Below are 11746 nucleotides of genomic sequence, written 5' to 3' on the forward strand. Positions count from 1 at the left end.
GGGGATGATAGTTAGAAAGTTTTTCCTAATATCTAATTTAAATTTCCCTTGGTGCAGATTAAGTCGATTACTACTTGCCCTAGTTTCAGTGGGCATGGAGAACAATTGATCACCATCATCTACAGCCTTTAACAGATCCTTTTCTGCAGCACTACTGCCTAGCCAGTTATTCTCCATTTTGTACTTGTGCATTTGATTTTTCCTTCCTAAGCATAGGAAATGGACGTTCAAGTGGACCAAATTTATTTCAGTTGTGACCTACTGACAGACAAATTTGAGTCAAAGTCTCAAAGGGTGCAAAGGAAATGGGTTAGTGTTTCGGATCACCAAATCTCACAGCCTTCTTTATAATCCAGTTCAGCTCATCCTTTCGCATATTATCTGATACTACATGGACCAAATTCAATATTGACTTCAAAGAATTCACACCAAGGGTAAACTTGGCCCCTAACAACTAAGAGTATATTATAAACCACTTTAAAACAAACAAAATGTGTTTGTTCTTGCTGACAGTAAATACATGTTTACCTAACATTTGTCATTTCTACGGGAGGAATAATGTTTGCTGCTAGTCTATAATCTGCTTGCACATGTTACAGCACTGAGAGCTATACTTAGTTCTGTCACATCTGTTCTATCCACTTACCTTGATAACGGATGTAACTAACTAAACAGGAGCTAAGGAAATGCAAAAACATTTTGCAGCCATATTATGCTGTATGCTGTTTAGATGTATTCATGAAGGAGGGGAGAAATGGATAAGGCTGATGGAAGAGGAAGTAATATTGTGTTCATTTCATAGGCTATTCACTTCCAAAATGTACAGCATAAAGAAGATATTTCCTAAAGTACTAGAACACCTAATCCAATCTATTCTATGCATTTACAGAAAGTCTGTTGCTGTGGCATGTGAGTGCCGCACAAGGCTTCAAAAGGCAGTGGTCTCAATTTGGAGCTGTGCCTCTCAAAAGGTTCTGCTTGGGGGGGTAGGGAAAGGTGTATTTTAAATCAATTTTTTGCAATCCATGAATTGGGGGCCTGGTCCCCCATGTAAGTTAGTGTTCCTCAGGGATTGCTCTAAGTTATAATGGCTTTAAATTGCCTCCTGGAGCCTGCTCTGCCAGCCAAGACTAGCTGGAGCATGAAGCTCCGACCACATGCCTCCTTCTCTTGATACTCTGCTTCTTGCCTTGAGCTTGCCTCTAGCGTGTCCCTCCACAAAAGTCTGAACAGGGAGTGGGATAAAGCCACTATTTCAGCTCTATACTGCTGGGGGAACCGCACACACACTCACACTAGGGGTATTGCACAGAGATCAGTTAAACTGCCTTTACAGTCTCTTTACAGCTGCTGTCCAAAATTGCAGCTAGACCGAGCTGTCTGGAGGGCAGTTAGTTAAGTTCACTGCGCCACACTACACCACTCCATGGGCAATTTGGTCTCCTTTTTATTAGCATGGTGTTGAGTCCTGTTCTCAGTTCTATGATGGGCTGTTATTTTTAAGCATGGCCCTATGTTTTCCTCTATTCTGGATCTTTGGGGGAATGTTATGCCAAAGAGATGTGTTTTAACAATATGACTAAAAAATCCACAGGGTAGGACTCTCTCCCATTACCAGCATTCCAAAAGTGAACCTGGTGCTGTGTCAGCAGAGTAACTGCAGGTCCAAAAGGGGTCATTTTTTAAATTATAGGATAGAAAGAGAAAATAAAATTGGAGTCCCTGCTTCAGCTGAAGAACAAATATTTTTGCATTGATTTTTCTTTTTCCACAGCCTGAAGAAAGTTTTATATTTAGTACATATCACTTCCTTGACTGTGATCGTCTGCACTAGAAAATTGGAAAACGAAGCCCTCACCTTGCTGAAAACATTTAAAAATTCTGCAAGACTCCAAGATATTATATTTTCTTTAATGATAGAATCAAATGATACTTTCATTAACTTTATATCACTAACTTGCCACAGAATGAGATTTTATTATATTATCCTCCCAGACTGTAAACACAAATAAAGAGTGAGGCTATCAGTAAAGGTTTCTGAGAATAATATATACACATCCATTTGACAGGTTTATAGAACACTCTCCATTTGACAACGCTTGCTAAAATACTTGGATTATCTAAAAAACAACTCTAAGTTTCTTTGTTTTAACATCTTACAAAATAGAAGAGAGGGGAAGAGCTAATAGGTAAGAAATGCTTTATGTCTATTTAGGTTTTATTGCTTTGTAAAAAAGTGAGATTTTTACTCTTTTGCAAAATAGAAGTGCAGAGCTATATTGTGGGGTTTTAACCGATAGTCACGTAAGGAGAGATGCACGGGAAGGGGATCAACATACTATTGGCACTCCAGGGAGGGATTTTGTCTGTGGAGAAACAAGGCACCCAGAATGCCTGAGGGGAGACTCATACATCTTCTTCTTAGAGGTGCAGTGTACTGTAAACCACTGCTAGTGTTAGTGTCAGACTGCTATTTTGTATGGAAGGTGGCAGGCTAATGACATCCTCTCACATTATATTTGGGTTTAATAGCACTAAGGTTAGGACAATGAGCTGGGTTCTCTGGTCTGCTAAAGTCACTGTGCTCTGTGTAATGTTGCCTCAAAGCAGCCGGATACGGCCAGCAGGGAATAACTCCTGGTGCACCAACTACTCACTGCTGGCCAGGGATGGCTCTAGACATTTAGCTGCCCCAAGCACGGGGGCATGCCATGGGGGGCACTCTGCCGGTTACCGGTCCCACGGCTCTGGTGGACCTCCCGAAGCCTGCGGGCCTTCTGCAGGCATGCTGCCGAAGACTGCCTGCCTGTCGCCCTCCTGGTGACCGGCAGAGCGCCCCCCGTGGCATGCCGCCCCAAGCATGCGCTTGACATGCTGGGGCCTGGAGCCGCCCCTGCTGCTGGTATAAATTGGGCAAGGTGGTTCTGATACCTCCTACACAACACCCGCCCAGCCACCCACACACACACTCCTGGAATAACAGGAAGGAGGGATCACGTTGGGAGCAGGATATAGGTGGGACAGAGCATGTGAAGATTATGTTAGAATGGCACATCAATGGCATAAATTAGGACTGCCCGTGTGTAACCTTAAATTGCACTGGAGTTGGATGGTCTGAATGAGGCAGCCACAACCAGTGCCCTGCAGCATCCCTTTTCACTGTCTGAGTGGAGCTGGGATGCACTAGAGAATCAGGGCCTATGAATCAGTGGTGGGACTGATCCTGCTACAATCTTACTGCTAAAGAAGTTTTCCCTTAACTCAGGCTATAGAAACCTGTGTTTTCCTAGTAAAGAATCTTAGCGCTATTTCCTCAGACAACTATTGTTGCCAAACTTCAAGTATTTGGGATGAAATTTTCCTAAACCTTATCCTTTAGCCATATCGCTTTTCTGAATGAATTTTCCAAATCTATGTGCCTGGCTATGTTGTTTGTAATCATGGTTTTACCCATTAGACTAGTGGTTTTCAAACATTTTTTCTTGTGACCCAGTTGAAGAAAATTGTTGATGCCCATGCCCCAATGGAGCTGGGGATTTGGGATATGGGAGGGGCTCAGGGCTGGGGCAGAGGGTTGGGGTGCAGGGGAGAGGACTGCAAGATAGGTCCAGGAATGAGGGGTTCAGGGTGTGGGACAGGTCTCTGGGCCTGGGGTTGGGATGCGGGATGGGGTCAGGGCTCTGGAGTGGGACCAGAGATGAGGGGTTTGAGGTGCATGAAGGGACTAGAGATTTGGAGGGTGCTCAGGGCTGCGGCAGGAGATTGGGGCACAGGGTTGGGACGCAGACTTACCTTGGGCAGCTCCTAGTCAGTGGCACAGCGGGGGGTACTAAGGCAAGATTCCTGTCTATCCAGGCACTGTGGACTATGCTGTGCCCCGGAAGCAGCCAGCAGCAGGTCTGGCTTCTAGGCAGAGGTACACAAGCAGCTCCATATGGCTCTTGCTATACACACTGCCCTCCCCCGCCCCCAGCTCCCATTGGCCAGGAACTGGCCAATGGAAGTGCAGAGCAAGTGCTTGTGGTGGGGGCAGCGCGTGGAGCCCTGTGACCCCCCTCCGCCTAGGAGCCGGACCTGCTGCTGGCTGCTTCCAGGGCACAGTGCCATATTGAAACAAGTAGGCACTAGCCTGCCTTAGCCAGGCAGCACCACCATCAATGGGACTTTTAACGGCCTAGTTAGCATTGCTGACCAGAGCTGCCACAACCCAGTGCCTTACATTCCGTGACCCAGTACTGGGTCGTGACCAGCACTTTGAAAACCACTGCACTAGACAACACACGCTGGGGTGCAACTGGAAAACCACTGCACTAGATGACACACTCTGGGGTGCAACTGGAAACTGGGGTGCTGCTGAGTCCTCTGGCATACCAACCTGGGCTCCCTCTCACACTGTGATGTTGTGACAAGGTGGAATACTCTCCAGACCCTGCATTTACACAGCCATCCACAGGGGGACACACCCAGCTGAGTTACACGAATGCTTCTCCTAGCCCTCATAAACTAACAATAGAGAGGCTCCGGCCAATTCCCCCAGCTCCCCAGCCTAGGACCCCAGAGCTCTACCATCTTGCCCTGATCAGAAGTCTGATCAATGTAAGTACATTACCCAATCCACACGTCCCTCACTGTCAAGAGGACATGCCCCAACCTTCGTTCCTGAGGTAATTTCCCTTGCACTTTAAGCAACACACTGCTTTAGGTAAAATATATAACACATTTATTAGCTATAGAAAGATAGATTTTAAGTGCTTATAAGTAGTAAGCATAATGATCAAAATTGATTACTAAGAAATAAAGTAAAATACATGTAAAAGTAAAATAGACAATACAAACAGGTCACAGACCTTCCATACACAGGCTGAAAATTCCCTTCAGCCTGGGACCACATCCCCAGTTCAGTCTTTGTCCTCCAGATGTGCTTCCAGGTGTTGAGTTGTGGGGGGCATGAGGCCAAGTGATGATGTCACTTCCTCCTTTTTTAGGTTCCTCCAGCTTGCTGGAAAGATCTTTTGCTGTGATGTGAGTCAAACAGTGTCCATCGTTTGCATGCTCCCTCTGAGAAATCTTCACTGTACACAGATCCTGAGATAGTCCTTAGTAGTGGGGTTAGCCTTAATGAGCCATCAACACTGTCTGGCTTTTTCATTGTTGTAACTGAAAGGCTGGTTGTGTGTGTGTAATGTTGACAGACCCCAGTCACTGGTGGACGGGATTGAACCAGGGACCTCTAGAGCCTAGTGCATGAGTCTCTAGGCTAAAAGCCAATGGGCTCTTAGCTGAGGCTGTAGAGCAGACTCATTTTATCTCTAAGTGGTCTTGGTGCCACTAGATGGGACAGAAGGTGTGTGGGTTACATACTTCCCCTAGCTGAGAAAGCACATCCCAAGCTTCAGAGACTTCCTAGTTGAAATCCTGGACGAGTTCCCACTTGTAATACTGATAGACCCCGGTTGTTGTCAGGCGGAATCGAACCTGGGACTTCTAGATCTTAGTGCATCAGCCTCTCTTGCATGAGCTAAAAGCCAACTGATTCTTAGATAAGGTTATAAAGCAGACTCATTTTATCTCTCTCTCTAAGTGGTCTGGGTGCCATTAGATGAGACAGAACACCACACCCAGAACGTGTGTAGGTTACAGGTGTTTCCAACCTTACAACAATCCCAGTAACATATACATAGCAAAACTTCATAACTTCACATACAATGATAGCACATACAAATTAACAGGATATTAATGTTCAATAGATTAAGATTTTTAAAATGATACTTTGCAAAGCATACTTTGTACAGAACATATCATACTCATATCACCATGGTAAATATGTGAGTGCCAGGGTGTTGCTTTGGGGTACAGAGTGTCACACTCTCCCAGAGCCAGGAATAGGATCCAAGAATCTTGATCCTCAACACTTCACTGTTGTCTAGAAAATCATGTAACCCATTGGCAAAAACATTTAACAGCCTCTTCCAGTAACTTTTCACATAGAAGATAACTATCCAGTTTTGCCACTTGTTAGTTCTTTAGCCTGAGTAGTAAAGGTCTATGCTTTGGATCTAAAAGTTCTGGATCCAAATCCTGCTGGAATTTCTCATTTTTACATTTTCTTTAAAAAACAAAACAATAAATGTTATACAGCACCCTCAACACATCCTCCCCCACCCCTGCCACAGACACACAAAACGAAGTATTCAGAAAGTTAGGAAAAGCAGAATTAATTTTGCCCATGCCCCTATTCATTCCTAGTACATGCTGAATGTGCAATTCATGTACTAGAAATGAAGTAAAGCTAGCAATGCTAGAGTGCAGTGCTTGTGAAGTTTTTACACACTGCATTTTGATTTTTATGTGTAATTTTAGGGGATTCATTTAATCATTTGGTAGTCTCAAGTGACAAGATTTAAGATTTTGAGCTGCTGATGGTTAGTTAACCCTTAAAGCCTCCGTGAAACCAGTCTTGTCTCATCACTGAAGCCTTTACACGAGACTCAAAACTGGACAGAGTAAATACATTTTCTAAAGTTTTTGGTAAAGTAAGCATTTGTTATATTTACTAGTAATGCCTTTTTTCATTTTAAATTAATGCTGTAGTTGCAGAAGGGTTTTCTGGTTTTTTTGTTTTTTTTTATGGCTGCCAATTAAATGCAGTTAACTCATGCGATTAATACAAAAACATTAATTGTGATTAATCGCACGTATAACAATAAAATACCAAATGGAAAAAAAGTGATATTTTTGGGGGATGGAGGAATAGATATCACTAGATCAAATGTCAAAAAAACTGCATGATTAAGTTTGTGAATACATGTGTGCCCCACCATAACACTGGACTCAGTGGTGCGTGTGTGTCCGTCCATCCATGGGGTGAAAGTAACTGAAAGGACTTACCAGTATGCAGGGCTGTGGTGCTAGGAGGCAGAGCCTCAACCAGAAGAGGCAGGGCCCTTAAATCTCTGGGCCCTTTAAATCAAGGTGTAAAGGGCCTGGGGCTTTGGCTGCAGTAGCGGCTGATGGGAGCCCCAGGCACTTTAAATCACTGCCCATCCCCATGGTAGCGGTAGTTGCAACGGTGGCCAAGAGCCCCAGGGCTTGGGTGCCAATTTACAGGGCCTGAGGCCGGGAGCCCCCAGTCCTTTAAATCGCTGCCTCATCCCAGCCGCCACCGCTACCCGGGGGCTCTGGCCACGGGGCTCTGGCAGCCATTTAAAGGGCCTGGGGGTCCAGTTGCTGCCCGGAGCCCAGGGCTCTTTTAAATGGCGGGCCTGGCGTAACTGCTCCCCTGCTGGTGTGGTCGGCTGTGTCCCGGCTCTGGCACCATACCGTACCGACTTACTGTCACCCCTAGTGTGTGCCCCTGACGCTGTGCACTCCGGGGGGGGCTCCCCACCACACTGCACGGAGTGAAGCTTCTGGGAGATGGATTGTGCAAGGGCAGTTTTCATCCCCGAGGTGACACAGAAACAAACACGTCACTGGGCTCCCCCGCCTCCCCTCACAGCGACCCCCCAGCACTGGCCCGCCATAAAACTCCCGCTTCTGACCCTGTTCCCGCCGCCCCAGGGCCCGGCCTTTTCATGCAGCCAGAGACGCGAGTCTTTCTTAGCCTAGGGAAGGGGGCGCAGTGCGCAGGCGCTGTGCGCCGGGCCCGGCCGGAAGCGGTTTGAACTGCGGCGGGAGACGGCGGAGCTGATCCGGTTGTAGCCTAGCACGGAGCGCAACCGGCTCTGAGCGGGCAACATGGACCGTATCCTGGAAGGTACCGAGCCGCCCCGTGGGCCCGTTCGCCAGCGTGTGGGGGCAGGTCCGGAGGCGGGTGGGGGGCTAGCAGCTGCTGCTCCACGCGGAGGGTAGCTGGGATGGGGGGAGTTCACAGCTCCAGTAGGAGAGGAGGCGGACGGGGGGGGTTAGCAGCTTTCAGAGGGAAGGAAGGTAGGTAGCTGAACGGGGGTGAGCAGCTCCAGGAGGGTAGCGGGTGGAGGGAGAGCAGCTCCAGGAGGGGAGGAGGGTAGCAGGAGGGGGGTGTGGGGGGGGGTTAGCAGCTCCAGGAGAGAAGGAAGGTAGCTGAGGGGTGAGCAGCTCCAGGAGGGTAGCGGGAGGGGGGTGGGAGGTGGAGGGTCGGCGTAGCAGCTCCAGAGGTTAGCGAGTGTGGGGGAGCAGCTCCAGGAGGAGGAGGGTAGCTGCGAGGCGGGTGAGGGGTAGGAGCTCCAGGAGCGGAGGAGCGAGAGGACGTGGGGGGTGTGCGGTGCGCTCCAGTGAGAGTTAGCTGGAGGGTCGAGGGGGGGTTAGCAGCTCAGGAGAAGGAGGGATAGCTGAAGGTGGGGGGAGGAGCAGCATCCAGGAGGTTACAGCCTCCGAGGGAGAAAGGTACGAGGGTAGCGTCGAGAGGTAGCTGGAGCTGTAGAAGCTCGGAAGGAGGGTAGCTGAGGGCTGTAGGGGGGGTTGTTATCAGCTCCAGGAGGGAGGAGAGTAGCTGGAGGGGAGGGGGTTCGCAGCTCCAGGAAGGGGGGCGGGTGGGGGGGCTTTAGCTGGCTCCAGGAGGAGGAGGGGAGTGGGGGGATAGCAGTCCAGGGAGGAGAGGAGGGCTAAGTGAGCTGGCACGGTTGGGGTAGCAGACGCTTGGAGGGAGGATAGCCTGGAGCGGGGCTGGCTAGGGGTAGCAGCTCCAGGAGGGGAGGAATGTAGCTGGAGAGGGGTGAAGAGGTTAGCAGCTCCACGGAGGGAGGAATGACCTGGGTGCGGGGGGGGTTAGCAGCTCAGGGGGGAGGAATGGAGCTGAGAGGGGGGGGTTAGCAGCTCCAGGAGGGAGGAATGTAGCTGGAGGAGGTGATTTGGGGGGGTAGCAGCTCAGTGAGGAGGAATGTAGCTGGAGGGGCGGGGGGTTAGCAGCTCCGGAGGGGAGGAATGTAGCTGGAGTGGGCGGGGGGAAGTTAAGCAGCTCCAGTGAGGAGGAATGTATGCTGGAGAGGCGGGGCTCGGCGTGTTAGCGCAGCTCCAGGAGGGCGAGGAATGCTAGCTGGAGGGGGCGGGGTTAGCAGCTCCAGGAGGGGAGGGGGAATGTTAAAAAAAAAGGGGCTGGGAGGGGGGCGGTGGCTGGGGGTTAGCAGCTCCAGTAGGAAATGTAGCGGAGGGCGGGGGGTTAGCAGCTTCCAGGGGAGGGAATGTAGCTGAGGGGGCAGGGGGTTAGCAGCTCAGGAGGGGAGGAATGTAGCTGGAGGGGGGGGAGGTTAACAGGCTCCAGGGGAGGAATGCTGCTGGGGGGGTTAGCAGCTCGCAGGAGGGAGGAATGTAGCTGGAGGAGGGGGGGGTATAGCCAAGCTCCAGGAGGGGACGAATGGTACTGAGGAGGGGGTGGTTAGCAGCTCCAGGGGAGAATGGTAGCTGGAGGATCACGGGGGGGGTGGTAGCACTCCAGGAGAGGGAGGAAGTAGCTGGAGGCGGGGGGGTTCGCAAGCTCCAGGAGGGAGGATGTAGCGGAGGGTGGCGTGGGGTTAGAAGCTCCAGGGGGAGGAGGAAGTGAGCTGAGGGGGCGGGGGGTTAGCAGCTCCACGGATGCAGGGGAGGAATGTAGCCTGGAGGCGGGGCGGGGGGTTAGCAGCTCCAGGAGGGGAGGAAGTAGCTGGAGCTGGGGGCGGGGGGTTTAGCAGCTCCAGGAGGGGAGGAATGTAGCTGTGAGGGCGAGGGTTAGCAGCTCCAGGAGGGGAGGAATGTAGCTGGAGGGGGGTGGGGTGGTAGCAGCTCCAGGATGGTAGCTGGAGGGGGTTAGCAGCTCCAGGAGGGGAGGAGGGTAGCTGGAGGGGGTTGGAGGGGTTAGTAGCTTGAGGAGGGTAGTTGGAGAGGGCTTGGGGGGTTAGCAGCTCCAAAAGGGTAGCTGGAGGGGGGTGGGGGAGTTGGTGGCTCCAGGATGGGAGGAGAGTGGGGGAATAGCAGCTCCAGGGAGAGAGAAGGGTAGCTGGAATAGGGCATGGTGGGGTTAGCAGCTTGAGGGGAGTGGAGGGGTAGCAGCTCCAGGAGGAGAGGAGGGTAGGTGGTGTGTGGGGGGGTGGGAAGGAGTTGGCAGCTGTTGGAGGAGAGGAGGGTAGCTCCCCTGGGGATGGGGAGGTTGTTGGTTCCCTTTATTCCCCATTTTCTGTCCGTATTTTCAGAGCTTGCTATTTAGTTTTTTGTCTCTCTCATCAACAGAAGTTGGTCCATTAAAAGATATTATCTCATCTACCTTGTCTTTGCTAGGACTTTACTTGGAGTTAGGTAACTTAAGAACACACCTTTTCTCCTAGTGAAGACGCATCCTCTGTGGCACTCATTTGAACCGTTTCTTTCGTCCCACCAGTTTCCTGTCACTTGCACAGTTTCGTGGCAAACTTGTATTAAAACAGTCTTGTCCTGGCCAACCCAGGACAGTTGGACCTTGTTTACTTTTGAAAATGTTGTAACCATTCTCTTATCAGCAATGTAGCCGTGATGAGTGTCTGAAGCAGTAGTGTAGATCTGATGGTGTTTTTACCATCAGATTATGAAAACCTGCTAGGGTTGCCAATTTTCTGATCACAAAAAAACGAACACTCTAGCCCTGCCCCTTCCCCAAGGCCATGCCCCCTGCTCACTCCATTCCCTCTCCCCCCACCATCACTCACTTTCACTGGGCTGGGAAGGGGGTTGCGCCCCGGAAGCAACCAGCTGGTCTGGCTCTAGGCAGTGGCGCATCAGGCGGCTTTGCACGCTGCTCTTGCCTACAGGTGCTGCTCTCGCCTGCAGGCACCACCTCCGTGGTTCCCATTGGCCGCAGTTCCTACCAATGGGAGTGCTGAGCCAGTGCTTGGGGCGGGGGCAGCTTGTGGAGTCCCATGGGCCCCCACTTCCATCCCCCGGCCTAGGAGCCAGACCTGCTGGCCGCTTCTGGGGCACAACATGGAGCCAGGACAGGTAGGGACCAGCCTGCCTTAGTTCTGCCAACTGGACTTCTAACAGCCCGTTTGGCGGTGCTGACCGAAGTCACCAGGGTCCCTTTTCAACCGGGTGTTCCGGTCGTAAACCGGACACCTGGTCGCCCTAAAACCTGCTGTACAATTTTCATGATGTGGAGAAAATCTCTGAGTTGTGCTACATTAACGCACCAGTATTTGCAATGGTGTGTTAATGTAGCACAACTGTGCTGTTGCTGGAAAATTGATACCTTTTCTAATGTAGGGTCAGGGTGGGAGTTATAACTCCTGCAGCTGCTCTCTGAGCTGTGTTTGTGGTGACTGGAAGGCACTTCTAGCCTGGTGTATGTAGGGGAAGGGAAACTGCTACAGTGTTGTTAACACCTCATTTCATGTAAGAGTCCCTTAGGCCTTATTTACATGAGCAAAAATAAAATCGCTATTTCAGCAGCTGCCTGCAGTGGTGCAGCTACTGTGTTAGCAGCGGTTAAACAATAAGCACTATTATAAAAACACTAGAACATTCTATACCATTATATCATGAAAACTGCTGAATAAGTCTTCATGAAATAGTAGTAAAAATTCCCAAACCCTGTCAATACTAGCAGCTGCACCACTTCTAAATACATGTCCTGAGGGTATGGCTACACTTGGAAATGTGCAGTGCTGGGAGTTACAGCTGTGGTCGTACAGCTGTGTAGGAACGGCGCTGCAGTGTGGCTACACTGACAGCTACCAGCGCTGCAGTGTGGCCACATTTGCAGCATTTGCAGCGCTGTTGGGAGTGGTGCATTGTGGGCAGCTATCCCAGCGTTCAAGTGGCTGCA

The 11746-nt window shown here is 50.3% G+C and overlaps 1 protein-coding gene across 1 annotated transcript in view; it reads left to right on the forward strand.

Annotated features, from left to right (window-relative positions):
* The first annotated feature begins 7627 nt into the window (after positions 1 to 7627).
* Positions 7628 to 11746, forward strand: part of MCPH1 (microcephalin 1) — a 228769-nt gene continuing 224650 nt past the window's right edge. Inside the window, exon 1 of the mRNA XM_032772630.2 lies at positions 7628 to 7756. Coding sequence (XP_032628521.1) covers positions 7738 to 7756 — 19 coding nt within the window. The 5' untranslated portion in view covers positions 7628 to 7737. The remainder of the gene's footprint in view (positions 7757 to 11746) is intronic.

This window comes from Chelonoidis abingdonii, chromosome 3 (genome assembly GCF_003597395.2).
Source record: "Chelonoidis abingdonii isolate Lonesome George chromosome 3, CheloAbing_2.0, whole genome shotgun sequence".
In the NCBI taxonomy this organism is placed as follows: Eukaryota; Metazoa; Chordata; order Testudines; family Testudinidae; genus Chelonoidis; species Chelonoidis abingdonii.